The sequence below is a fragment of the Manacus vitellinus genome, unplaced genomic scaffold (assembly GCF_001715985.3).
Source record: "Manacus vitellinus isolate BGI_N305 unplaced genomic scaffold, ASM171598v3 scaffold_19_pilon, whole genome shotgun sequence".
NCBI lineage: Eukaryota > Metazoa > Chordata > Aves > Passeriformes > Pipridae > Manacus > Manacus vitellinus.
In genome coordinates, this window is record NW_021939395.1 from 1,939,966 (window position 1) to 1,964,442 (window position 24,477).

At 51.8% G+C, this 24,477-nt stretch overlaps 1 protein-coding gene across 1 annotated transcript in view; it reads left to right on the forward strand.

The window, feature by feature from the left end:
* The first annotated feature begins 734 nt into the window (after positions 1-734).
* The window catches only part of LOC103767752 (gamma-aminobutyric acid receptor subunit gamma-4), a 38,777-nt gene continuing 15,034 nt past the window's right edge, over positions 735-24,477 (forward strand). Inside the window, exons 1-5 of the mRNA XM_029959173.1 lie at positions 735-743; positions 828-860; positions 3,279-3,742; positions 9,072-9,220; positions 9,426-9,493. Coding sequence (XP_029815033.1) covers positions 735-743; positions 828-860; positions 3,279-3,742; positions 9,072-9,220; positions 9,426-9,493 — 723 coding nt within the window. The remainder of the gene's footprint in view (positions 744-827; positions 861-3,278; positions 3,743-9,071; positions 9,221-9,425; positions 9,494-24,477) is intronic.

The following is a 24,477-nucleotide window of genomic DNA, read 5'->3' on the forward strand; positions in this document are numbered from 1 at the left end:
TCATTTTGAAGAGGGACTGTCCACAGTGGAAGGAACTCCAGAGGCTCCTTCAGGCCTGACGTAGCAGCAGAGGATGAAAGTAAAGTTCTCACTCCTGTCAATGCTCTTGTCACCCTCTGGGACACCTTGCACCAGCTCCTGCTACGGCCTGGGCTGTCCTCCCACACCCTTCATTCTCCTTGGAAAACACACACGTCACATTTGTTCAGACTCCAAACACATTTTTTTAATCTGTCAGCACTGCAAGTTCACTCCAGCACCTAAAAACCACACTGTGTCCTGTCTGCTTCATCTATCATCGCTGCCCAGAAAGGTGGGAAGGCAGAGCCCAGCTGAAGTGGTTATTGATGTCATGTGAGCCCAGATGCAGCATCTGCTGCTGTGCCTGGTGAGCCTGAAAAAGACAAAACCTCGGTTATGTTGAACAAATGCCCTGATAGAGTAAACAAATGTTTCTACTGTGCAGGACATGCCCCAACTTGGAGAAAAGGGTCAAGGCTTATACAGGGGTTTTCATCCTCCAAGTTTCCCATAGGGACCCTGTAATCAGCTTCTCCTCAGATGTCCTTCCCCACTCTCATGCCAGGTCTGTCAGCACACTCAGCCTCAGGGATGCTGCTGTAGGACACTCACAGCCCTACCAGCCTCTGCCTTCTGCCAGAGCACACAGCTCTGGGCATGGAGAGGACATCCATGGGAAGCCTTGGCCTTGGAACCTGCGCTGCTCCCAGAGGATGCACTGGGTAGGTGACAGCTGGAGCCCCAGTTCATTATCAGGAGGAGAATGAGCACCAAGGACAGCGGCTCTAACTGTGCTCTGTCCTCAGACCTGTGACGAGCAGCGATGGGAGGAGCGGAAGGCAAGTTCACCTCCATGCAGCCCTTCAGAGCTGTCTGCTGCATGGTCCTGGCAGTAGCTGCCTGAGAACGCCCTGGCAGCTCCTTGTCCTGGCGTGCCCAGCTCTGCCAGCAGTGCTCTCAAGCCTGACCTCTCCCTGCAGAGCTCCGTGGGATCTGTGTCTGCCTGGGGTCCCCCAGTCCTGCTCCTCCACACTTGGAGAGAGATCTGTCTGAGGCAGATTTTGCAAACGCCTGCGTTTTCTCAGAAATGAGCTCCTGAACACCTTGGGATAACACCTTTCTCCACTTGCATCTGTTTTCCCTCTGATGTGGCCCAGAAGAACAGTCTCCTTGGAGAGAGACACTCCTCGTCTTTGGCATTGCCTGAGGCAAGGAGTGACCAGCCCTTTTCACAGGGAAGAGGCAGGGAGAGAACTGCCTCCTGCCTTCCCCTGCTGCTCCAGCCTGCAGTCACACACACACACCTCCCCCTTCCCCCCCGTTGTGGGAGCAGGCAGCACAACCCCTGCAGAGGGGTTTTGGGACAGCACGGGGAGATTTGGACAGGCTGTGGATGTGCCCAGACTCATCCTTCTTAAAGCACTGCCGTCCTCGCAAGGTTTGGGATCCTGAGCCAGGGCTGGAATTGTCTCCTTGTCTTCCAGAGCTAAATCCTGCAGTGAGGGCTGCACGATGAAACCCTCATTTGCTGTGGCAGCTTGGCCCCCCAGGCTCTGGGCTCATGAGGACTCTGTAAATAATAGGTTTTATTAGTTTGCCGGTTAAACTGAAATACCAGAAGGGATAAAAAGCATCTTGAATAAAACATTGCATCTCCTGTTTAAGTTTGGAATCCCATGACAGTAGACCTCAAAACAAATGTCTCTTCAAAGTGGAAAATAAGGGGCTGCTTCCTCCCAAAACACTAGTGCAGGACATTTTGTCCTCCTCAGCATGTGGGCTGAGGGTGGTTTTTCCTGGTCAAAATCAGTCACCATGAATTTGAAATGGGTTTCTCACTGGCTGAGCCTGTGCTGCTGATAAATAATGTGCTTGCTTGAAAAGCAGTGCTCTCTCTTCCCTCCAGCACCATCAACACGCTTCATTCTTACCCTTGGTCCAAGGAAAAGACTCGGTACCAGTTACAAAAAGAAACCACCATAGATGAAGGAGAAGACCAGGGAGGGCAGCTGTTTGGATGGTCCTAGTGCATACCCCTGCCTGGAAGGTGCCCTCAAAACAGCATCATAAGGGGACACTGTGATTCCCTAACACTGCTCAGACCATCTCCATCTCCTCGAGTGCCAGTCCTCCCCAGACCTCTCAGTTCTCAGGTAGCTGTAGGGGTGGTCAAAAGAAATCAATCCCATGAATTTCCCCACACACCACTTCACATCCTGCGTCTTGAGGGGGAGCTGAGAGCACATATATGAACCCTTGGGTTTTCTGTGATCTGCTCATGACCAGAATCCTTGACAGCTACATCCTCCCTGCAGCTACTCTTGCACCTTTCCCAACTTCAGCTTCATCTGGATCCCTCAAGAACTTCTGGAGCAATCCAGTGGTTTGCTTTGAAGCTTAAAGAGCTTTTTCCACCTTCACCGTTGCTTTGATATTCATTATTTACTCTTTTGACATGTGCTCCCGGTACATTCTGCCATCCCAGAGCCGGCTTCTTTGCATGCAGTAAAGGAAACATAATCTGCAGTTGCTCCATCAGAGGGAAATGCCATCTCAGAGCCTTGGTGCCTGCAGCTGGCTCCTGTGGCTTTGGGGCTGCTCGGATCTCATGCTTGAAGGCTAAAGGTGATCATAACAGGAATCAGCAAGGGAGAGAGCCTAGAAAACCCACCCAGCTGTGCTGCTGTTATTGATCACTTGTACTCCTGGAGCACTCCAAGGCACCAAATTCCCATTTGTCATGGATGCTGCCAGACCTCTGGGAGATGCAGGACCAGGCCCCTCTGGGGACCATCTCCTGCAACTCAGCCTATAACCACATAACAAAAGACAATTATTGGTACCTCATGTAAATCTAACAAAGTTTGTTCCGATCAGCTCTCACCCCAAACGGATGCTGGCAGTGAAAAGAAATGCCCGAGTGCAGCTTGGCAAACTGTAAAGGCAGAGAGTGACAGGCTGGAAGCCCACAGCCCACTCACGACCCCCCAGCTCCTGCCCACGCACCCTCCCGGCTGTTTTTTCGGGACAGCAGCCCCAACAGGTGGGAAAGGACCCTCTCCCCGGCTGCATCTCCCTGGCAGCTCAGCCCACCGGGGCCTGACGCCTCGCGTATTTTAGCGATAATTACCCACTCTTTCTTTTTTTAGACAAACACCCCAACAGTTGTGCACGGGAAAAAAAAAAGAAAGAAAAAAAAAAAAAGAAAAGACGAAAGAAAGCGAGTATTAAGAGAAATCAAACGCCTTGTTACGCAGAGGGGGAGCGAGCGCTCCTCGCACCAGCTGACGGTGCTCGCTCCCCGGCAGCGCGGCTCCGGCAGATGCGCGGGTGCCTCTCGGTGCTCCCCCCCGCCGGCGCCCAGCCCCGGGGGTGCGGGGGAGGCCTGGCCCCTTTGCGCGGGGGTCGGACCCCGCTCGGAGCCCCTCCCCCGCGCTGGACCGGAGAAGAGATGCCCAAACTTCCGCTCGGGTGCCCGGCGGCGCGGAGCGGGGCGCGGAGCGCGGGGCCGCCGCGGGCGGCGGCGGGGCCGGGAGGCGCTGGCGCAATCGGGCAGCGGGGGGCCCCGCGGCCGCCCCGGCCCGCCCCGCGCTGAAGCCCCGCCGGGCGGGCCGCACCGCCGCCGCCGCCGCCCCGGGCCGCCCCTCGCCTCGCCGAGATTGCCCGGGGACGGTTTTGCTGCTGCTCTTGCCTGGCCCTGGGCCGGGTTCCTGCGCGCCAGGTGTGAGCCCCCACGCCTCCCCGTCCGGCCGGGACGCCCCCTCCCCGCCTCGGCTTTACCCGTCGGGCAGCGGGAGGGGAGAGGGCTGAGTCGCGGCACCTCTCCCCGTGTCCCCCCACCCCACTCCGGCTTCAACGGGGGTTTGGGCACCTCCGTGCCCCCAGCGGTTCCTTCCAGGCGGCCTCGAGGCAGGATCGGGTCCGGTCGCGACAGCACCTAATGCCTGCATGTCCTTTGCACTCCGGGCTCCCCTTGGCATGCCGGAATCGAGAGGGCATCCCGTTTTCCACGCCGCCATCACCTCGCTGGCTGAATCCTGCCGGGGGCTGAGCCCCTTCTGAGGGTGTCCAGAGCAGGACCAGAGGGAGCTCGGCACCTCCTGGGAGCTCCATCCGTCACCGGGACATTTCCACGTGCAGTCGAGCAGGGTGGGAAGGAGCTTGCGTCCCCTTCCCCGCGCTCCATCCCCTGGCACCCCGAAGCCCCCGCAGGGCTTGCAGCCTGGCAGGAGGAGGGGGCAGCGCGGGCTCCTGCCTTGCTCTACAGGTTGGCCGCGGGTCCCAGCTCTGGGTGGCCGGCCGGGAGCCACCCCGATGCCCCCCCGTGCGCTGGGGCGAGGAGGTGCTGAGCGGAGGAGGCCCGGCAGGTGGCATTCTCTCCAGGGCCAGCGGTTCGTAGCGCTGTTCTGTAAACAGCGATGAAAGGGCCCACGCACAAGGGGTTTTCAAGTTTCTTTTTCCTTTTTTTTCTGTTTTTTTTTTTCTTTTTTTTACAATTCCTAGCCCTGCTGATGAGTTTAATGGCTAGATGGGGAAAGAACATGTTGTCAGCAGATTGTTACCCCCAGGGCTTGGGGGAAGAGGGATTTTACTGGCTGAAGCTAATTGGCAGAATAAGCCGCCTTAAAGCCGATCAAATCCCATTACAGATGCAGTCAGGGACCGGGAGCATGAATCCTGCTACTAATGGTCTGCTCTGCCAAGGCTTCCCGACCCTGGGTGCAGGCAGAAATTCCATCGCTGCCACAGTCCTCCAGGGCTTGGCCTTCCCAGAGTCGGGGCAGCAAGAGCTGCCCCACAGCTCATGCCCTGACACCCAGGCTCTCCTGTGCATGGACACAAAGCCTCCCGGCAGCGTGGGGGTGCTGGGGGGCATTTGAGAGCTGAGAGGGGGATGGATCCATGGTGGTCCCGGTCCCTGTGTCCTACAGTCCCCGCAGTGCCTTGCCATGAGCCCTGCATTTTGAGAGGGTGACTGGTAAGCTGCAGGATCACATGGAGGAGCAATTAAGTCCTGTATTCACGTACCCTTGAGCAGGAAGGTTCACCCCACATCTGGCCCAGCTTCCCTTCTGCCCAGTCCTTCATGTCTGCCTCTTCCCTGGCCCCTGCTTTACCAGGAGCAGTTGGGGGGTGGGGGGGGCATGGTGGAGTGGGAGAGGAATCCTGTGAGAGAAGGAGAAAAGGAGCAAGGATCTTGTTCTGCATTCACTGCATTTTTCCTGTATGCAGTTTGTGGAGGGTGAATCTCCTCTGCCCTACACATTTTGGTAGGTGCTGGGGTGAGGAGCACGGTTCAGGTGGTATGTGTGAGAGATCTTCTCCTGGTAAAAGCAGCAAGATCCATCTCCTGGCACTGGAGCGGGCTGGATACTTTGTGCCAGGTGATTCAGCACTCCCCAGACAGTCCCCCCAGCACAGAGCCTAATTCAGTGTTTCCCAGGGCACTGCCTGGGCTGGGATCAGGGCACTCAACTTTGAACCCTGCAGGCAGGATCCCTGCACAGCATCACACCACAGGAAAGCTGGGCTTGGCAGGTGGTTGAAACTGTGCAGACTTGACCATTGGGGCTTCATGGAATGTACTGTAAAAGGAGAGGTACAAAGACGTGAAATTTTGGTAGGGGACTGTTTAGTGAGCCCCCTGTCCTTTGATCCTCTGCCCTCTTCTAATTCAGAGTAGTCTGCCTGAATGTCCCTGTGCCTACAACCCTAGGAGGCATTGGGATGGGTGACTAGAAGGACACATTAGTATGTGGTAATTAGAATTGACCAGTGCTTTTCAACCAAGGGAAATGTTGTTCTTGCATTTTGCTGCTGTCTGTTCCTCGGGAGCAGGGGAGACTTTCAGCTCTGTTTGCAGAGGGGCTGGATACAGCCCTGGGATCTGCATCTTCCCTGGGAGGCTCCTGCCTCAGGGCTTGCAAATAGTAGTGGGTGTGCATCCTAGACAAGCACCACCAGCCGTCCTACCAGGCAAGGAGCAGAAGTGCCTTCAGGGGCTCATGGCACATGTTGCTCTTCCCCTCCTCCTGCCTGACAAGGGAAACCTTGTCAGACAGCTCAGGCACTGGGGTAGGGAGCCAGCCACCAGCTCTTCAAGTGGCTTTGACCAAGAGTGTGTTGGGAAACCTCAGCAAAACAGGTGTCTGCTGGAGTAAAACAGGCTCAGGGAGGCAATGCAGAGCACTGTCCTGCTGTAACGCCACGGGTTGCCCAAGGAGGGTTGTCCAACCCCATCCATTTATGTGAGCACATCCGAGAGGACAACTCCCTGCCGTGCAAGCCTCCTGCTCTGGGCACCAGCAGGAGCTGCCACAGCCCCAACTGCATCTGTCAGACCAGGGATTTCCTCACAAGGTCCCCAGTTCTGCCCTGCTGTCACCCCCCCCAGCCCAGCTCCTGCCCACACTCTGGCTGTGCCCCATCCCCAGGGCCCCCACAGGAGGGCTGTGAGGAGGGCGTTTTGACATTTTAATAAGCAGAGGTGAGGAAAGATGGCTCTGCCTTTCCTCCTGGCTGCACAGAGACATATGAGAACTGGCTGTCCCCTGTCACCAAGCCAGTCACTTTGTGCCTGGAGATGGAGCCGCCAGGCCAGCAAGTGTTCACAGCACGCTGGGGATCACTGCAGGTCTGCACTGTGACATTTCCATTAGCAGCTGGAGGGGGGATGCACATGCCACCTTAATACCTCTCCTCTGCAACAGATCTTGGACTCTTCCTGTCTCAATTTAAAGTGGGGCCACCAGGAAGAAAGACTGGGGAGGAGGCAGTGGCAGGAGAGTCACACTTTTGACCAACAAGGGCTGGTGTGTGCCTATGGGTGCACAGACAGCAAAAGCATATTTTCTCCAGAAAAAGCTGGCTTGCTTATGCTAAGATGGCTTAGTATGGTTTAGTCGACCAGGATTAGCTGCATTAGCAAAAAGCATATTTTTGGTAGTGTCACTGCATCTGTAATAGAGATATGGCTCCCTGGAAATGCTAGCCCAAGCCTTAGGATGTTAATCAGTGACACTAAATGGGGGGAAGCCAGGAGACTGAGGGCAGAGTAAGCAACCTGGGCTTGTTCAGCCTCAAAAGGGATGTTTTGGACTCTACTTTAGCCTTATGTCTTGGAGGAGCTGCATTTTCGGCAGAGCAGTGGGACACGCAGTGTTCAGTGCCAGCAGGTGACTGGGCTGACTTCAGGTAGGGTCAAGGCACCAGTGACACAAGGTTTTGGTGTAGCTGTTCCCACTTTGCCAGGGGCAGCCTCCATCACCCGAAAACACGGGCAGCAAGGGAGAGCAGTCAGCATTGCTCTCCCCTGCCCTGAGCCGCGCTGTGGGCTCGTCTCCCTCTTTGCTTCCCGCAGGAGCGGGGCCAGCCGCACACTCCAGCTCCGCGCAGCTTTTGGGTGATCGCAGCGTGGTCCCCTGTTCCTCCTGCAACTGCTGGAGCCTCGGAGCTCCTCTGCTCGGCTGCGTTTTGGAGGAAGCGCTCCAGAGAGAGAGCCAGGCGAGCCCTCGCTGCCGCTGCTCGGATGGGGAAGCGCATCCTGACAGCGTTGCTTAACACTCCTTAAGCATCGTTAGAAAGTGCAGCGCAATCAGACAGGAAACAAGGAGCTGATGTACCAACACCTAATGTGCGGCGGCAGGCAGCCAGCTGCGCGCAGCCCAGCCCTCGTCGGGGGACGCATCCCGGCGCCTGCAAGCTGGGGAGATGCAAAGACTTTTAAAGTGATTGTGAAAGCAGGTTTCGTCTGGGGCTTTAAAAGAGGAGCATCTGATAAATTGGCCGCAACATGTCAATTTGATGCTTCCCCCCCTCCAAGTGCCTTTGGCAGGCTGTGCCTCCCCAGGCGCTGGAGGGAGATGTGTATCCGAGATGTGAATCCGCGGTGCCTCATCGCACCTCGGAGCTGCGAGGCTCCAGCTGGGAAGTGTCAACACAGTGGCAGCTCCCGCTGCGAGAGCCTTTCTGGCGCTGGAGCAGGTGACACGCTGGCATGGCAGACGTCGAGGGGGGTGTGCCGGGCGTGGGATCGCTCGGCATCCTCTCCCACATATGGCTGTGTCATTCCAGAGATAATCTTGTGAATGAGCTGCCCAGAGCAGCGGCAGGTGGTTAGAATTTCCCGGGTGACCATGTGGACCTAATCTAATTAGACGGTTAGGAAAACTCCTTAAGGAAAAGGGAGGAGTGAGAAAGGTTTAGAAGGGGCAGATTTGAAAGGCAGTGAGAGAAGCTCTTGCTAAGTGGATCATGTCCAAAGGAGGATACAAGCTTTCCTTGCCTGGCTTGGAACTGGAAGATGGGGAAGATGGAACATCTTTAAATGGGAGCTCACGGCAAAGGCTGGGGAGGAAGGGTTGGTGAGGGCAGGCAATGGGTTGTGGCAGGTCTTGGCCTGAAGGCAGAGGAGTTTGCATAAGGCTTTAATTTCTGAGGATCTGTGCAGGGCAGATGGCTGGGTTCCTGGCATGCCAGATATACATGCTGCCTGCTTGGTAGTTTTAGGACCTCCTTTTCCCTGAAATGCTTTTATTGTCAATGCCTTGCTCCCCAAAAGCACTGTTTTGTCACTGTCTTCTTCCTCAGAGGAAGCCTGCTTCAGGTGTCAGCAGCAGGCAGAGCAGCTCAGGTATTCAGGGTTAACAGGCAGCTCCAGGAGCAGGAGCTGCTGGCAGCAGAGAAGGGACAGGAATGGGATGAGCAGGAAGGCAGAGAAGAGCAGGGACTGGTTCCCACACCTCAGGGCTGAGCAGTGTGTCTCCAAAGAAAGCCAAGGAGGATGTGGAGCACCCCATGCCTGCTAGTCTTTACCACTGGTGATAAGGCCCCTGCATGTCTGGGGACCTCAAAGTGAGCAAAGGTGCCAGGTGAGTTGTGTCTTAGCAAGTGTGCCCAAGAGGAGATCCCTGAGCTCCTTATGCTCTGCCTTTTAGCTGCCCTGCATCCTTCTCCCTTAGTATCTCCAAAACACAGCTGTGCCTCTGCTCCCACAGAGCACCAGGGAGCTGCCACAGCCACGTCTCTGTCCCTTTGTATCTCCACTCCAGGTGTGAGAGCACAGAGGAATATGATTACGATTACCTCAGCATCAATAAAACCTGGGTCCTCACCCCCAAGGCACAGGAGACTGATGCCACACAGATTCTCAACTCGCTGCTGAAGAACTATGACAACAAGCTGAGGCCCGACATTGGCAGTAAGTGTCCCCTGAGGTTCCCTGTGGCCAGGGGTGGTGACCTGGCTTGGCTGTGTCTTGTGTTTCCTGTGCTTTTGTGACTGCTGTAGTTGTGATTTTCGGGGCAGTAGAGCCGTGCTGGTCCCAGATGCTCCCCTTGTCCTCAGCCCTCTGCAAATGATCCTGGCCCCAGCTCACACTCAGCCCTATTTTATTTTCTTTGCAGTCAAGCCCACGTTCATTGATGTGGATATATATGTGAACAGCATCGGGCCGGTGTCTGTCATCCAGATGGTGAGTGCTCGCGTCGCTGCAGGGTCGTGGTGTCACCACAGCTGAGTGTGGCAGGGGGCTGGCCCAACCCTGTTGGTTGTGTTGTGCTGGCCAGATGTGGTGTGAAGGTGCTGTTGTCATGAGAAGAGGTTTCCCCTCCCTTGGGAAGAGGTGTTGTGACCCACTGGTGGCCAAAAAGACTTAACCACTCTCACTGGTTAGGAGCAAAGTCTTTGAGGGTCCTCGGTGAGCTCAGCAACCTTATACCATGCTCATGAGTTCAGGGAGAAGGATGATGATGCTCTTTGATCTCCCCTGGCACTGTGTTGACAGACATCTCTGCCTGCTGGCTTTGCCATCTGCTCCCTGGGAAGTGTGTGGGCACCAGGATACTCGGGGCAAGTTGTGCCACCCTGGTTGAGCCAGGGCAGTGGTGGCAGAAGAAGGGGCAGTGTGCTTCCAGGAGGACTGAGATAGGTACCTGGAGATGGTTTCCATGGCAGTGGTCTGGTGGTATGAAACTTGGGTGCCCAGGCCTGGCATGTGGTGCTGGGGAAGGAGAAAGCAGAGTGCCTCAGGTCCAGTGTCTCCTCTTTGTAATGTAGCACCTTAGAGCGATACCACCAAAACTGTGACGATTTCTCCTCATGGCTCAGGACCAGCTGTACTGGCAGCTGTGGAAACACTTAACAGAGACAGTCTTTGATCTGGAGAGCCTTCAGGCCATGCACTGGAGATCAACTGTTGATTATTTATTTTTCACAGGAAACTTACATTATTAATGTTGTTATTATTATTATTTTTATTTTCCCTGAGAGGTTGGGTTTTTTCTCTTTTTCAGCAAGGAAAAAAACTTACTGCTGTCAGGTTTTGAAAGACTTCTTTGGTCCACTGGGCAGTGGGGTGGAAAGGACAAGGAGAGGACAATTAGGCTTTTCTTGTCCCCCTCAATGCAAAACAAAGCAGGAACAAAACCAGCCCCCTTAAACTGAAAAAAAAAAAAAAGTTCCCAAGATGGGCGTGTTATTTTTAGTTTCCGAAGTACAAAATTTCCACTGAACAAACCCCTCTGGGGATGGAGGAATGGCACTGTAGCTGCAGCACCACTTCTACTCCAAAGAGCATTTTGAAGCAGCTGCTCACGAGCCACCAGATGGGCACCTGGCTGGGCGCTCGCTCACACGGCGAGGGCACCATCAGGAGGCCCAGCAGGGGCGGCCCCAAGGCTGAAAATTTCCTTGCTTTGTGCCAGTGTGCCCGGTCTCCAGGAGAAGAACCACACCCCGAGCTGTGTGGATGTCATCCCTGGCTGCCAGCAGGTACCACGAGCTCCTCCATCCCACGTGGGTGTGTGGACACGGAGCTGCGGTGAAGCGAGAGCAGCAGTGCAGGGGCAGGGTGTACTCACCTCCCCAGCCACTGCTCTGCCTGCAGGGAGAGCATGAGAGTCGTGTTAGAGGTGGCTGTTCCACCTGCTTTGCACTGCCCAAGGATATGCCAAGAAAACCAGGGAAAACCACAGTGTACATCCCCCTCATTCCCTTCTCTTTCCCCCTCATCTTTACCCCTTCTCCTCCCTGCTGGAAGCTCCGCTCTGCTCTCCTCGCTGTCACAGGAACACTGCATAGCCACGCAGGTGGTAGCAGTAGAGAGTGGTTTATAAAATCCAGTCTGCATCCAGAGTGCATTTTTCCTTCTAAACAGGGATACCAGGCACTGCTGCTAGGCTGGTTTCCTAAGAAACACAGCTTATGCCATGGTGATAGGTATGTGAGAACGTACGTCCATCCATCCCAATCTTTCAGTATTTTGGATCCACTGGGCTAATACCAACCATATATGGCTTCAGGTACAGGAGCTTCAGGCTGGCATCAAACATGATAGACTGTCTTTGCTGGGGACATGTCACTCCCACTTTGCCCCTTTTGACACAGCTTCTCCCAGCCTGAGAAGCTCTGCTTTCTCCCAGCTGTCAGGCCCATCCCATGTGCCTCATCTTGCCTTTTTCCCATAAGCAACCTGAGGAAATGCACATTTCCAAGGGAAGGGAATCAGAATTTGTCTCAGAGCTAGATCTCTGTTGAGCCCATGGTGACATTTCTCTCTGCCACAGATACAGAGGCTTGTGTAGGCTGGGAGGTCCACTGGAGGGGAAATGTCCCACTGATCTCTTTTAGGTGCATTGCAATGACAGTGTCTTGCATAAATATTCCTCTCTCATGTAGACAGGCTGTGTAGAAGACAAAAGCTTAGTTCTGCTTTTAAGAAATACAACAGCATTGCTGTGGCTATTAGCTTGGACCAGCGTGGTCCGTGCATGTGAAGCTGAAGGCTCTAGGATGGCCTGGCACACTGGTGGAATAGAAGGCTCCAGCTTCAGCAACATAGTTTGAATACTGGTCTCCAGTGATCTTCTGCTCACACCTCAAAGGGTTAATGACTTACTGCTGTCTTCATCCTGGTGATGCTCTGTCAGGGCTTGGAAGCTGGCCCTGCGTCGCCGCTGCTCAACCTCCAAATGATAAATCACGTCAGGATACAAAACTGATTCCGGTCCTTAAAAATGAATAGGTGATTCGAAAATGCCCTGTGCTGGGTGTGAATTCTGCATCTCCCTCATCAATCATTTGTCATAAATAACATTAACATTCAGGAGTCAGCAGAAGGTGGGTAGGTTTGGAGCGGGAAGAAATGTAAAGTGATTTCCTGGTATCTTTTGTAGACGAGAGCGGCAGTCTTGTTTCTCATTTAGGTAGCTGAGCAAATTTTGCATTTTCTCCTCCCTGGGGAAAAGACCCTCTGTGTTCTGCCAGCCAAAATGTGGCAGTAACCAGAAAGAGAGCTAGAAGATGGTTGAATGATAAGAAGTGGGGCAGGGTTTGTTTGAAAGAGAATGGGCTGAGGGGGAGAGGTGGGACCATCAGGTCCCACGGCTGTTTACTCCAGTCCATGCATGGACTGGGATTTCCTCCCCAGCCCTGTGAACCTGTCTTTGGGTGGGACTGACTCACGTGGTGGCTCTCAGGGTGGTGGGAAGCTGTGTTTACACCATCAGGGAAAGGATGCACTCGGCCACAAGCCCTTCCAGAGCTGCTGGCTGCCACTGAGAGCCGGCCAGCAGCCCCTCCAGCCAAATGAGTTATCACCCACAGTGCTGCAGCTTTCCAAGCTGTGTCATGGACCTGGATGCCCAATTAGATTCCCATTAACATGGACAGTGTTTAGGTGTCCTTGGTTTATCACTAAGCTGAGCCTGGTGCAAAGCCCCACCTTGGTTCTCCGAGCATGTTTGTGGGAAGAGATGCCAGGGAGGGCTGTGGCAACGTGGACCGAAGGAGGAGACTTTGGGTTCAAATTTTTCGCTGACTGGTTGTTTGCTGGAGGGATTTGCTCCTGGTTTTGTTTTGTAATGGCTTTATTGCTATAGATTATAGCTTTAACTGGTGTCAAGGGCACCTAGAGCTCTGGATCACCTTCCTTTAGGGATGCTTAACTCTCAGGAAATGATGCTGTAGTAGTAAAGCAGGTGCCAGCTATTGGGGCTGAGTGTCTTTCAGTCCTGAGGATGTCCGTGAAGTGTCCATGAGAGCCAGCATGGGTGAGAAAGTGCTTCTGTTCTGGGCTTGGGGATGGAGCAAATCCTGCCCAGAGCTTTTCAGATTCCTCCCAGAGGTCAGAGCTCAATGTCCTTTTCTTCCTTTCTTGCCCAAAACCAAGCGTGAGGCTCGAGGAGCTGGACACTGAGAACACAGCCCAAACACTGGTAGCCTCCTGGCCAAAGTGAGTGGGGACATGCCACTCATCCAGGGGCCTGCCTTGGTTACCTGCTTCAGGCATCTGGGACCAGAGGCAGTGCAGCAAGGGCTAGTTTAGATGCTGGAGATTCCTCTCTTTGGTACATGTGAGGAGATGCTCTTGTGTGCCAAATTCTGTAGCAAAACACGATGACAGCTCGTCTGCTGGGGTTGTACACCACCTCAATCTCATTACTTAATGATAATAAAGATGGAAAGAGCAAAATTGGTCTCCATTATTCACCAGGGTCGGGATTCTGCTGCCTCTGAAGTGCCTGTGATTTACAGGGGTAGGGCTGAGCTCCCGTCTCAATTATTACAGCAAATTATTTTCTTATCTCTGCCTATGAGTGGGGGGCTGGAACCTGAAGAGGGTGATGTGTCCAAACACAAGTGTTGACTATTTCCCCCTTACCTCTTTAGGAAGGAGATGCTTCTCATTATTGAATTCCTAGTGCTGTGCCTGGCTACATTAGTTACCATGCAACACACTAATGAAATTGAGGACGAAGAACATATTTTCCCACATCTGGAGTACTGCAGAAGTGATTTAATAGATTTGCATGTATGGTGCATTTGTGAACACACTGTGAAAAAGGGGGAGGGAGGGAAGAGGGAAATGTTTATTCCTTATCAGCTGATGAATAATTAATTTACAAACATTGTCTTGTTAAATATAAATTAAATCCTCATTTGACACACTTTATAATTTAGAAGTATAAGCCCCAGCATGAATGAAGAGAACTCCCCACTGACTGCTTTCATGTAAATCCCGAGGAGGCAGGGAGGGAGGTTTGGCTGTCAAAGTTAAAGCTGGCAAGGAGCAGTGGTTAGGAAGGGGGCTGATGTGGCAAAGCCACCCTGGGAACCTGGGGCATTTTGTCTTTGCTCATGGGGAGCCTCAGTGGGGCAGAGAGGCCGTGGCTGTCTGCACAGCCCTCTTCCAGGGGTTGCTTCTCCCCACTCAGAGCCGCGGGTGGCCGAGCTGTTTAGTGGTGGCTCTTGGAGTGAAACCCCTGTCGATGCCACGTTATCAGGATGTGCAGTGAGGCAGCAGCTGCTTGTGAACAGCTGAGCTACCCCAGCAGCAGGGGCAGAGATCCCCAAGAGAGGAGCTGGGCAGGCAGGGCTAAGCCACCCTTGCAGAGAGCCCTGAGCCAGCTGGAGGCATCGGAAGAGAAGCCACATCCCGAGGAGTGGAGGCTGTGCTTTGTTGGAAGGCAGTCGGTGTGAGAGCTGCAGGGCTACAGCCCTGGTGTCCCACTGCAAGGCTTGGGTTAATATCTTGGTTTCTCCTTAATAGACGGGGAAACCAAGACCGGTAATAATTGTCTGGCTCTGAGGAACACTTAAGTCTTGATTATACTTAGCTTTGGCTGCTCTGGAATAAGTAGGAAGGAAATGAATTGAAAATGGCACACTGCTTAAAATGCTTGACTATGTTCCTCTGGAGCACAAGATAAGCCTATAGGTAAAGCAAATTTGCTACCTCCCCCCTTCTTCCCTGATAATAATAGACTCCAGCGGTTGCACAGCACTTCTCAACTGAAAGGACTTAAAAATGCTTCACAAATCATCTGTCTAGGAGGCAATAGCCCAGATGCACCCACTTCTAGGGTAGATTGCAGTGCCTGAAGCACGCTGCAATGCTCTGCCAAGGATAGTGTGCTCTCCTTGGCCTGCCCTGTGTGCAGTGAGAGTTGGGCATCAGCATAAATCTGGTGAGGTTTCACAGGACACGCTCATGTAATGAGCTAAGTCGGGTTTTGGTCCCCGATAAAGATGTGTATCATAGAAATTTAAAGTGCTGGGAAATGGGTATTGCTCACTGAGGGCCCCAGTGCTTTTTCAGGCTGTTATTTTCCGTGCCTGAGTGATGGCTCCGTGCCGCAGGAGCTGGTGGTGCATTTATAACGTCTTCACAAATACTCATGTGCTTGGAGAGTTCTCACAGCTCTTGATTCCTTGACGTTCAGGAATGGTCACCTGAGCCCATTCCTGTGCGTCCAAGTGCTGGGAGAGGGACTGTTCATCACGTAGATAATTGTGTTTGCACAGCAGTGAGGTCAGGAACACGGGGAAGGGCAGAGGCTGTCCTGTAGCCAGTACTTGTCAGTGCCTTACAAAAAAAACCCCATGAGGCCACTGAGGAATCACACCAACCACGTGTGACTTGTGGGACAAATCATGGACTGCAACAAAAAGTCTAATGAAATGAATAAGTTACTCCCATCCTGAACCCAAGAGCTTCCAGAAGGGTCAAAGTTTGCTTCCAAAATGGAAAAGGGCTGATTTATTCACTATGAATAATTCAACCAGCTCCTTTTACTATCCAGAACATAGAGTAATCCCCTCCAGATATTTTCTGTGTGACATCCACGTCGGTATTTTATTTGCAGGCTGTGCAGAAAACACGAGGAGTCAGATATCAGGGAAAAGCTGGGGGTTTGCCTTGAAAACTTGGAGCTAAATAAAATATGAAAATCCGGACAGTGGCCTCCTGGGGGCAGAGAATGTGCTTTTTCCTCAGAGACATCTCTGGAGAGCAAAGCCCCAAAGTTAATTAACATCCGTGCTCGGAGGAGGCAGAATGTGGCTGCACTGAAGGGTTTTTTAACTGCAGCTTCACTCCTGGCATTCAGGTGCTTCCCACAGCCACAGCTCGGGCAGCCTCTGGCCCTCGGGCAACGTGGGATAAATCAACATTGGTAAAGAAGTAAGCAGCTCTTGTAAATTCCTTCACAGATCTGATTTCCGGCCTTTTGCTGGCAGGAATGGCTCAATCCCTCATTCATTTTGTGCCAGCCTTTGGAAAAAACTCAGATTTCTTCAGCTGGGCTGAATGCAGAGGGTGTTTTGTTTGCCCTGAACTCCTGCAGGCAGCCTGGAAAGGCTGCTTACTGTAGGTGCTTCCCAAGGAGCAGATGTGCTCACTGTACCTGACCTGAGAGCATTGCAACCTGTAATTCCCCACCCTTACCCCCAGAAAACCTTCCTAACACAGTTTGGGACTGCAGCAGCTGCATCTGGTCTCCCTTTCCAGAGGTGTCTGCCAGCAGTCGGGCTTCTTGTGTGTTAATAGGCTATGATGATCTTTTTCCAGTAACCAGGGAACTCTCCTTACTGGGGCCCTGACCAGACTGGAGGGATGTCCCAGGGCACCCTGGCAGCTACCAGGGTTGCTCACAGGTTGACAGGGCACTACAAGGGGCTTTGCCATGATCCGCAGGCTGCATTTGCTGGATGGTGGGAATGCAGCCTTGCCCATGGCATGGTGGGGATGTGCCTGGGAGATGTGGGCTTGGAGCTGCTGGAGCTGCATTTCACAAAGTGAAGCGTGGCTGCAGCTGGTTCCACCACAACCACAGCACTCACAGAATGAACCGGGTTGGAAACAACCTCTGAGATCATCGAGTCCAATCTTTGCCCCAACCCCACCTTGTCACCCAGACCATGGCACTGATGCCACGTCCAGGCTCTGCTTAGACACCTCCAGGGACGGTGACTTCACCCCCTCCCTGGGCAGCCCATTCCAATGTCTCATCACTCTCTCTGTAAAGAACTTCTTCCCGATGTCCAACCTAAACTTAACTTGTTGGAGGGGAGTTATGGTGGGTAAGCAGAATGAGCTTGGCCAGTTCTGCTTGGGCTTCACCCAAAATTCCGGAGGGTGGTGAGCTGGGCACAGGGGCACTGAACCTTCACCCCCACCACCCCCTCTGCTATTGGAGCTGCTCTGCAGATCCCCAACAGTCCTGCTTCTCCATGTGTGCTCATGGACAGGCCAGGAAACACGTGTGTGACGCAGTCACTGGTCTGTGCTCTGAACCTCATTAAATTGATTCTTCCAAGTCAAAGGGAAAGCGCCGTTGTGTCAAATTTGAAAGATATAGACTCTGAGCTGTACCAATAGTTGTCACTCAGTGGGCTGAATTATTTTTAAGGCAGAGCTGATTTATGTGAACTGAAGGCTTTGGATGTCTCTGCAGGAGAGGATGGGGATATTTCAGGTGTGTGAGAACCAAGTCAAAGAGCTGGTCAGAGGCCATGGTTTCTGGTCTAGGGTGAACAGCCAGCACTGAAGAGGAGGAGGCCTCATTCTCCCCTCCCTCTTGGGAAAAAGAGCCAAAATTCTTCAGCGTTTCTGAGGAAAAATGGGTTTAGGGACGATCAAAACATTTATATTTAATATCGCCAGATTGTTTTGATTTGCTTTTCATATGGTGATAAATTCTGTCCTGTAAGTAAAGCATGAAAATGAGTACTTGAAAATAAACGTCAAAGTGAAGTACATCAAATAGATAAGGGCAAAACAAAATACTTTGTTAGCTTACTAAAGAAAGAGAAGTTTCTGAATGAAATTGTAAGGTAGAGGTAATTCATTTTAGGTGTTGACTAGTTTAATTTATTTTCAACAAAACTTCATTTTTTTCCAGTAGAAATCAGTTCTGTTTATTTCCTTCATCCCCAGATGAAGCTGTCCTACCATTTCCCCTAAAAGGCTGGTGTGGAATCTGCATGCTATAAATGTGTTACAAAATGGAGACCATTTCTCAGAATTCTGTGGCTGTGGGTGACCCCAGTCAATATGCTTCACAGACCTCTTCATGCCTCAGTGATAAAGGCTGAATATTCAGACTGTTGCATCCCATCTCTGTGCACAGGAAGGATTTAATTGCCCATGATACAAATTGCAAGTGAGCAGCAGTGGAGCAGTGATACTGCCAGCCTGAGCCTTCCTGTGGCTTTGCTTCTCCTCCCTGCAACCCCTCACATCTCCTGTGTGCCTCCAGGCAGTTCCTTGGTGCCTCTGTGTCTCCAGCCTGGTGTCTTTTGTAGGAGATATGGTCTTATCTTACAGTCACCACTGAGTGGGCAGGTGGATTCTGCAGCCATTTCCCACCAACTCCCAAAGCAGCAGCTCCTCAAAGCCCCAGAGGGATCATGCTGACTGTAGGGGGCACTGGAGTGGGGGAATTTGTGGTTTTGGTCTCTGACCTGCCAGGAATGGCTCTAACCCTCTGCTCAACAGGAGAATTGCCAACGGTGACAGTGGCTCCTCCCAGGCAGAGGCACAGGGGATGTGTGAACCAAAACACATCTGGAGTGTGGGTGATGGAACACCTTGTCTCCATGTGGCAGGGGAACTCGGGAGGTTAGAGCAGGGACTCTGCAAATGTTGGAAACCTTGTTTCTGACAGTCCCCCTGGATCTGCTTCTCTCTCCCTCCAGCCTTGCCAGTGTACCTGTGACACCTCCAACACCTCACCTGTGGCCCTTTGTCATTCTCCTTACACAGACACCCAAAGCCATCTTAACAGTGGAAAGAGGACAAGGAGAGGATGTGAAGCAGCAGGGTAGAGAAGTGGGAAAAACTTGTGGGAGTTAGGTTGGTTGTTCCTACAGCCACAGGGGGGGAGGAGGGTGAAGTTAGGATAATAACTGGCTGATCTTCTCTTCATTTTGTCCTTGAAAAGAAAAGCTGAAGGCAGATAAACCTGTGATATATTCAAGACAACCATTTCCTTTCATGATCTGGCAGTGTCAGACTGACAGACCTGCCCAGAGCTTGCAGCCTTAGTTTGTCAGAGGAATCTGCACCTTGTGAGAAGGGGCAATGAACTCCAGTTCTCCCCAACACAACAAAGAGCCACAGTGGTGACATGGCTTGGAGCAGATTGCCAGAGGGATTGGCAGAGTAAATCTCACCAGGAGGTGTGGGAAGGAAGGGTCTCTGCAGAGAAGGAGGGGGATGGAAGGAGCTCTGGGAATGGGGATGTCAGTTTGCATTCCAAGGGGGAGTGAGCCTTTGTGTGGAGCCAAGCTCCCTTCCCGGTGCTCATGGCTCTGGGTGCAGCTTCCTGAGGAACTGGCTGCAAGCTTCAGTCCAGTTCTGCAGCAGTGAGGCCAAGGGCTGCTTAGATACTGCTCCTCTCTCACTGGATCAGCAAGAGGGGGGATGAAAATACCTCAGCGTTGCTGCAATGACAAAAAGCAGAAAGCAAGTCCAAGTGCTGGGATTTGGTAAGGAACAGCAGAGGATGTGCTGCCCAGATCCTGGGAACTCTGGGCTAAGCTTAAGAGCCAAAAGTGTTTGGTTTCTTTCTATGTTTGATTCTGGGAGACACAAGCTCTGTCAGTGTATCCCTTATACCACTGTGTAGAAAACTGAGCCTTCATCTCTTTCACCACTCCCCAGGGATGTCCTAAAGTCATCCAGGGGAGCTGAGGAAGGTAGAGTGGTTGTGTTTTAAAGGAGGCATCTGCAGCAGGCAGAGTCTCTACAAAACAGTTGGGAGCTGGAAAAAAAAGGCTGGGAATACTAGACTCTCATTTCTGAGGAGAGTCTTTTGCAGCCAGCAGGTGCCATGGGAAGTAAGCAGCCCACAGGAGCAGAGTTTGGCAGGTCCTGCTTGTCCAGTGGCTGGACAAGCAAATGACCTCCACACTTGGCCTGAAGTGTGGATGTCTGCCTGGACAGGAGAATCAGCTGGCCTGGTAACTCTTCTGTAACTGCACTCCAGCTTGTTTTGCCCTTTGAATACCCAGCAGGGGAGGCAGAAAGAAATTGTTCTTTCCCTGTAAACTGGTTAGTCTTCTCCCAGCTGCTTTCCTTTCCTTAGCCCGGTGCTCCCTTGAAATCTCGTCAGGGCTGGGCTTTGATTTTGTGGTGGCTTGAAAAGAAGAACTCCGAGAGGAAAAACAAAATGAAGCTGGGAGAAGGAGCTACATCAAGGAAGTGACAGGGCAGGAAGAGAGAGCTGGTGAGAACAGCAAGGGGGCATGAGAGACAACATGAAACAGGTTTCCTTGAAAGAGTCGGTGGAGCAGAGCACACTGTTCCCATCTCCTCCTTCATCTGGGGCCAAGGGAGAACAGGGTCAGGAATGAGGATCTCTGCAGAGGGGACAAACCCCTCCCCTTTTGTGAAAGCAGAATTTTCTCTTATCTTGAGGATGAGGATTAGAAAGGGATTTGTACAGGCATAAGGTGTTTTTCCTTCTGGCCAGCACAGGCATTTCCATACAATGGATGACATCCCAGGAACTCGCCTGCACTGCACTTTCTCAGACCTGTTTCTGTGGGAGGAGGACAGAGTAGCATCAGGGTGTGGGAGGAGAGCCTCTCTCTTAGGTACCACCTCCACCCTAGGGAAGAGGCAGTGAGGCTACAGTGTCCAGCTCCAGAACTAAATAGGATCCTGTAGGCAGCCTTGTAGGAACAGAGCAACCTGGGACAGTGAGTTTGTAAGGACAGAGAGACAGGGCAAGGAGCACGTCCAAGCTGGAGAAACAGAAGATATTTCCAGGCAAAAGTAGGCTCTGTGGAGACAAGCTGACCATCCCAGACAGCCCAGGAGTGTTTGGAACTGGACACCTTGGGGAATCCATGGGACCTCCTACCTTCCTTTGCCTGGTCCAGGGGAGCAGGAGCAGCTGCTTTCCCAGTCTAATATTGCCCATCCCAGTGTTTCATTTTAATCACAGTGGGTGGCATGGGAATGGGAAGTGCAATTAAAGGAATTCCAGCTTCTCATCTGCATCTTGTCAAGCCATCCTGGAGGAGTGATCTTGGGGAGTTAATTGTATGCAGTGAGAAGGTTTGTCTTCCAGCCCTTTCAAAGGAAATTTTTCCTTGTCTCGTCAAACACCCCATGAGCCTAAAGGACAAACAAACAAGAGCACCTGTCCAAAGTGCTAAGCATTCTCTTCCAGTTATCCTATGAGCTTCTCTTCCCCCACCTCCTTCCTTCTTCCTTCTGTCCCAACGTCATGGGGAACATTTAAGCATTTAGCAGCGAGGTGTGACGTGCAAACAAGGCTTTGGACAAGTGTGGCTTTGCTCTGCAAGCACCCCAGGCATCTTCTGGAGCTCGTGGTAACTGGGCTGCATCTTTGCTTGCATTAGAAGGTGCTTACACGTGACCTTGCACCCATGTCCTCTCCTGAGAGTGAACAAAAAAACCCAGGCTAAATGGAGGCTCCTTCCCCGTGGTGCCTTTCATAATACTTCATTCAAGTTTTCGGTACCTTCCCCTTTAATTAATTCTGCCCCATCATCATATAGCATCCCGTGTCCACATCTCTGCCTTTTCAGTAATAGCCTCATCAAGGACAGTGCAGACAGACTGTGCCTCTATAAACCAGAGTCTGGCTGATGTCATGTCTCGACTCAAGGACTTTCCTTGATCCTTGGGGTAGTGACTGTTAACAGATGCTGGAACACACACATCTGGGTCGTGTGCCCCTCGGGCTCACGGTGACAGACTCCATGTGCCAGCCCATGCTCCCATGGAACGGGCACCACAGCAATCAACAGCCACCTTGGGGTTGTGTGGGAGGAGATAACATCTCTGAAATAGAGGACGTGGTGGCACAAGGGAACATCTCAGAAGAGAGGGTTTGAGGGGAAAGTAAGTCTGGGATGGTTGGCTGTCATGAGTATAAAAACCTACCTTTTAGATGTCCCCACTTGCACCTTCACAGGATCAGGCACGAGCAGGGGTGTGTGGGAAGGGGCAGGTAGAGATCTCAGACACCATCAGAGTTTCAAAAGCCCTGCCCAGTTCCCATCTGCAGAGTCCAAGGGCGAGCGAGCTGGGATTGGGGAGTTTGCAATGGACAGAGCAGCAGGAATAGCATGTCTTGTTTGACAGCTCCTGGCACGAGCACAGGACATGGAGATGGTTTTTAATAGCAAGTTTGTATTATAAAAAGAAAGCTGTTTCAACTGAGATTCCCTGGGCAGAGGCGAAAGACATTCCGACAAGGACAGCGCTGCCGGTGTCGCTGCAGAAGTGAGACAGATGGGAAGTTCAGTGTGTCACCTTGAAACCACAGATCATCAGAGCTCTGTTCCCCTTGTCCTTGTGAGCTCCCCTAGCCACTCCAGCATCACGCCCAGAAAGCTCTCAGGGGTCTGATTTGGAGAGAGGGGGGCCTTGGAAACAGAATGAAACTTATATTCTCATTCTTTTGCTCTTTTGTGTTGGAGAGACAAAACTCACCCAGAGCAGGGACACAGAGTCAGCCACGAACGAGGTGTCTCACACTACGAGTGGGAGAGCTGGGAGAAGCCTGATGCTGCCCAGCCAGTTGCTGAAGTGGTTGGTGCCAGGCACTAGCTGGTACATCTCTGCTTGCTGCCTTTGGAGAGTGCTTGCACATGTCATCTTAGAAGCACATGCCAGCCCACAAGCTGTGGGGGCAAGACATTGTGCATTCAGATGTCAAGATTATTCTAAAAGCCTGTTATTTTTTTATTTAGTTTATTTACTTAGCCTTGAGAGTGTCTCCAGACCTTTCACCATTGTGATGTTCCCTGGGACATGGTGCCAGCTTCTGGGTGCAACCCAGGGTTTGTCAGAGATCTTTGCAGGTTGGAGCGTGAGTGGAGTGTCATGGAGAGGAAAATGCTCACCTGTGCAAGGCTGGGGGGGTGTGGACATGCTGAACACCCAAAGCCTGGGTCTCCTCCAACAACTTCTGACATTTTCCTGAATTGCAGCCTCCCTAAGAGTTTGCCTGCAATATTTCCCTTGCTTGGCTCTCTGACTGACAGCATGGACCCACGATATTCACATCAGACCACCTGAAATGGTGTCCATGCTTCCCAGGAAAGCAGCCTGCTTTACTGGACTGCAGTGAGGGATTTGCTTGGAGGTGCAGAGGGAAGGGAGCTCTATGAGTAAAAACAAATATCAGAACAATAAAAGCTAGAATGTGACTGTCTAGGATATTAATCTCTCAGCCTCACTGTTATTTAGGATTTTTCTAACCTATCTCTCCAGCAGAGGAAAACGGAAGAATGTGTTTACAGGTCTCTGACCCTTCTGTTTGGAGGTTTTCTTGTTGCTGTGGAATACAAGTGAAGTTGCACATTTAAATCCTTCATTTGATCCTAATTAAGGAAACTATCCAAGACATATTCATCTCATGGCTTTGCTCCTCTCTTTGGCACTTGGCAGAAAGCTGAGCTCCTAGAGAACACAGAGAAAGAAGCTCATAGGTGGAACAGAGGAACCACAGGGTACCAGCTCCTCTGTAAACCGCTAAATGCACCCTTGAAAGGGATCAGCTGAACTGAACACACAAACTTGCTTGGAGCCTTTTGAAAAGGATGTTTTGAGAGGGCCCAACTGTGTTTATTTGGTGTATAAGGTAACCTGAAAACACACCCTTTTGATTTCGAGGTGTGTCATGCCAACACTGTGAGTTTAAGTTGTTACCTGAAATCAAGCAGCTCCAACTCATATCTGCTCTGAACTCAGGGTGGAACTTAGTCTAGAGTTCCTGGAGCCAAACCTGACTGAAAATATGGGCTGATTCCCCATCTGTGAGGGCAGAGCAGCAGAGGCTGGGATGACAGGGTAGCACACAAGGAGAACAGCGGCCAGCTCCCAACTGTCTTGTGCTGGGCACAGGCTGATTTCTGAACCTATTTTCTTTTGAATTGAAAATTTTGGGGCTTTCTTTGAAATTACTTTTCACACAGAAATCCCCTAGCTTTTGACTTAAGTGATACCTTTTAAAATGAAAGGGTTTGGGAGTGCAATAAAATCTTTTTGTTCTTATTCCATTTTTTTTTTCTTTCAATATGAAACATTCCTGTCAACTCCCCATCCTCTTATTTCCCACAAATGTTCTTCTTACAGAACACGATTTTTTCCATTAAATGTTTTGGGATTATACCGTTCTCTGGAACTGTGTTTCCACCAGCATCTGTGCTGCCCACATGAGGAAAACGAGGACTGATCAGTGATGTGCAGCAGTGCCAGGTGATGACAGTGACTGAGGGCCAGCAGGGACATGCTGAAAGGCTGGGTTGGACAGGAGTACACCCAGCTAGCAGCAGCAACGCTGCAGGGCATCCCTTAGCATTGGATAAACTCATGTGATAGTGTTTAGGGCAGGCAGCCCTCAGGGTTTGCCTTATGAGCAGTTTGAGTTATTATTTTATGACTGAAATTTGATGTGATATTGCATGCGTGCCAACATGTGTGTGCCACCCCACGTGTGATCCAAATGGCGTGGCCTAACTGTTAGAGCAATTCCTCTTATTTTGTTAGCTCCTTCTGCTGAAAACACTAAAAATGCCTGTGCTTTCACAGAGAAGTTAACAACCTCCATGTGCTGCACAGCAGATGGTACAGTGAGGGTGGAGGCGTATTTTACAATAACCTTTTTTCCACATGGGGAAATGGAGGCATTG